This window comes from Malurus melanocephalus, unplaced genomic scaffold, assembly GCF_030028575.1.
Source record: "Malurus melanocephalus ecotype Western Australia unplaced genomic scaffold, MMel_1.1 scaffold_4890, whole genome shotgun sequence".
Lineage (NCBI taxonomy): Eukaryota > Metazoa > Chordata > Aves > Passeriformes > Maluridae > Malurus > Malurus melanocephalus.
The window spans coordinates 827-3118 of record NW_026628121.1 but is presented as its reverse complement, the minus strand read 5'-3'; the positions used below and the strand labels follow the sequence as shown (position 1 = coordinate 3118).

Below are 2292 nucleotides of genomic sequence, written 5' to 3'. Positions count from 1 at the left end.
GTCCTCACCAGCTGCCTCTTGCTCTTCCCCAGCACGATTTCTCTCTGGAAAGGAAAGTGCTGTACTGGGTGGAGGTGGCCTCTCAGCAGCAAAGCTCCCGACACCGGATCACGTCTGAAGTGGTCCCCACGGCTCCCCCGTGCTGGCTGCTGCTGGTGGACCCCGCTGACAGCTCTGGGGGCCGGGGGCGGGACGGGGCGGTGCGGCGCTCCATCAGCCTGAGCGCTGCCCACAGCTCCTACGGGCACGCCAAGAGCAGGGCCATCCTGTCCGACACTGACAGCGACACCTGGCACTCGGAGGAGGGTGAGTACTCAGATGATGAGTACTCCTCAACCTCCTGGGAAGAAAATGACAAGGATGAAATGCTCCTCTCCAGGAGGAGAAGCTCTGGGAGAAGTGTGTCTTCACGTCCTGGCTTTTACCAGACCCGACCAAAGACATCTCCTGGTTTGCTGGAGCCCTCGCCAGAGAACAATGTGCACAGCCCAGCCAGCCCRGACCCCGGCAAGCAGAGAAGATCCATGGTGATATTTAACAACATGAAGAATGAGCTGGAAGCAGCCAGGAGGAAGCTGGCTGCCTTGGTGCATCCTTTGAACAGAGCTGCCACAGGGAGCAGGGGGATGGCAGTGCCACGGCTGCTCCCCCAGTGTCCTGGCACCAACCACAGCATCAAGTACGGGCCAGGTCCGGACGTGTCCCCGACGGGGACCTTGGTGCCAACTCCCCCGGCCACAGCAGCGCCAATCCCTCCCATCAAGCAGCACAAGCCCACGGTGCCGGTGAGCAGCTTCCTTTGGTGGCCCTTTGCTCATTGCTGAGACAGGAGGGAGATGGAGGGCATCAAATTGGTCTCATCTGGTGAGGCCTGACAAGTAAAAAGAAACTGAAAATGGGGCTTTGGAAACACAGGACCCATGAGGAATTGCTGATGAGTTTTCATGAGAAGTGAAGGAAGGGTTTGATTTTTTCACTGAGGTCGAAAAAATCTTTCTGGGTGCACATTAACTTGCTCTGTCCTTACCAAAATATTCCTGTTTTCCCCAACATGCAGGTGTAATTTGATTTTCAATTGAAATATTTTAAAAAGAGTGAAATGTGGGGGGTTTTGTCCTTTTTTTGCTACATTATTCCATTCTAACAGATACRAGCAGGGTTTATAGGGAAATGTCCCCTTACAGTCAGTATATCTTTTCTAGGAAACTTTGGACTTACAGTCCTACTAGAAATACAAATCATTTAGTGATAGACAGTGATGTGAAAGGATGGAGCAAATAATACTATGTCACCTTAAATCTGAATTGCACCCTGATTTTAAGAAATTGCATCTAATCCAGCCACCTGAGAGATTTAGGAGACGAATTACTGAAAACCTGTAATAAAACCATCAGACACRTGGACAACCAGGTTATTTATATGCAGTTGCATTTGACATAGAGTAATTAAGGAAAGATTAAATRCCCATGTGTATTTGTACATCACCCACTCTTCTCTGAGCTGTGTCTGTAGCTGAGCCTGGATTTAATTAAGTCCAGTCTCATTTGATACCCATTTGATGTTCCTTGTATGGGAATTTTTCTCTTCTGGAGAGAGCGAGGTAACCACCAGCATTGGAAGCATTGCCTCAGCCTGGGTTGTTTCACCTCATTCCATGACCCAAAGCAGTAAGAGCATCCCTGTTTTTTCTTGCAGTCCCTGAGCCCCTACACCTGCCTCCCCGCTGCCTCCACGCCTGGACGGCCTCTCAGCTCCCTCAGATCCCAGGCAGATTCCACGGCTGACCTGCTCTCTGCACTGAGCCAAGAGGAGCGAGACCTCATCGAGCCCGTCATAGCCCTGGGCTACCCCACCCACAAAGCCATCCTCACCCTCCAGAAGACAGGAAGGCAAAGCTTAAGTCAGGTTGGTGGAGCTGGCACAGCACTGTGAGAAACTTTTGGTAAAGGAAAACTTGATTTTCATGGAGAAAGGGATGACTGTCTTCTTTGGATTTTTGATGGCCTTGGCTTTCTCACTTTGGTGTCAGACCATAGTGGACAGGGTTTTCCGTGAGATCACACTTTTGCTGTAATAAAATAGCAGTGAGTTGCCCTCAACTTTTCAGCACATAATCATGGCTGGTTTSATTATCTGTTCAATCTGTTGTGTGAAGAATTGTGTCCTTTTGAGGTACAAATTTTGCYCCCTTATATGGAAACTTTTTGCACATCATTTTTTCCCAGCTGTTGGATTCATGTGATTATTGCCATGGCTCATCCTGTCAGAGCGGGACTGTAGGAATACTGTAGG

General features: G+C 49.7%; 1 protein-coding gene across 1 annotated transcript; it reads left to right on the top strand.

Annotated features, from left to right (window-relative positions):
* Positions 1-32: 32 nt before the first annotated feature.
* On the top strand, positions 33-2050 carry UBAP1L (ubiquitin associated protein 1 like; the record flags this gene model as incomplete). The annotated part of the gene is made up of 2 exons (XM_057389342.1): positions 33-785; positions 1696-2050. Coding segments are annotated over 2 exons (990 nt in total), but the record flags the coding sequence as incomplete, so codon positions are not given.
* Positions 2051-2292: the final 242 nt, after the last annotated feature.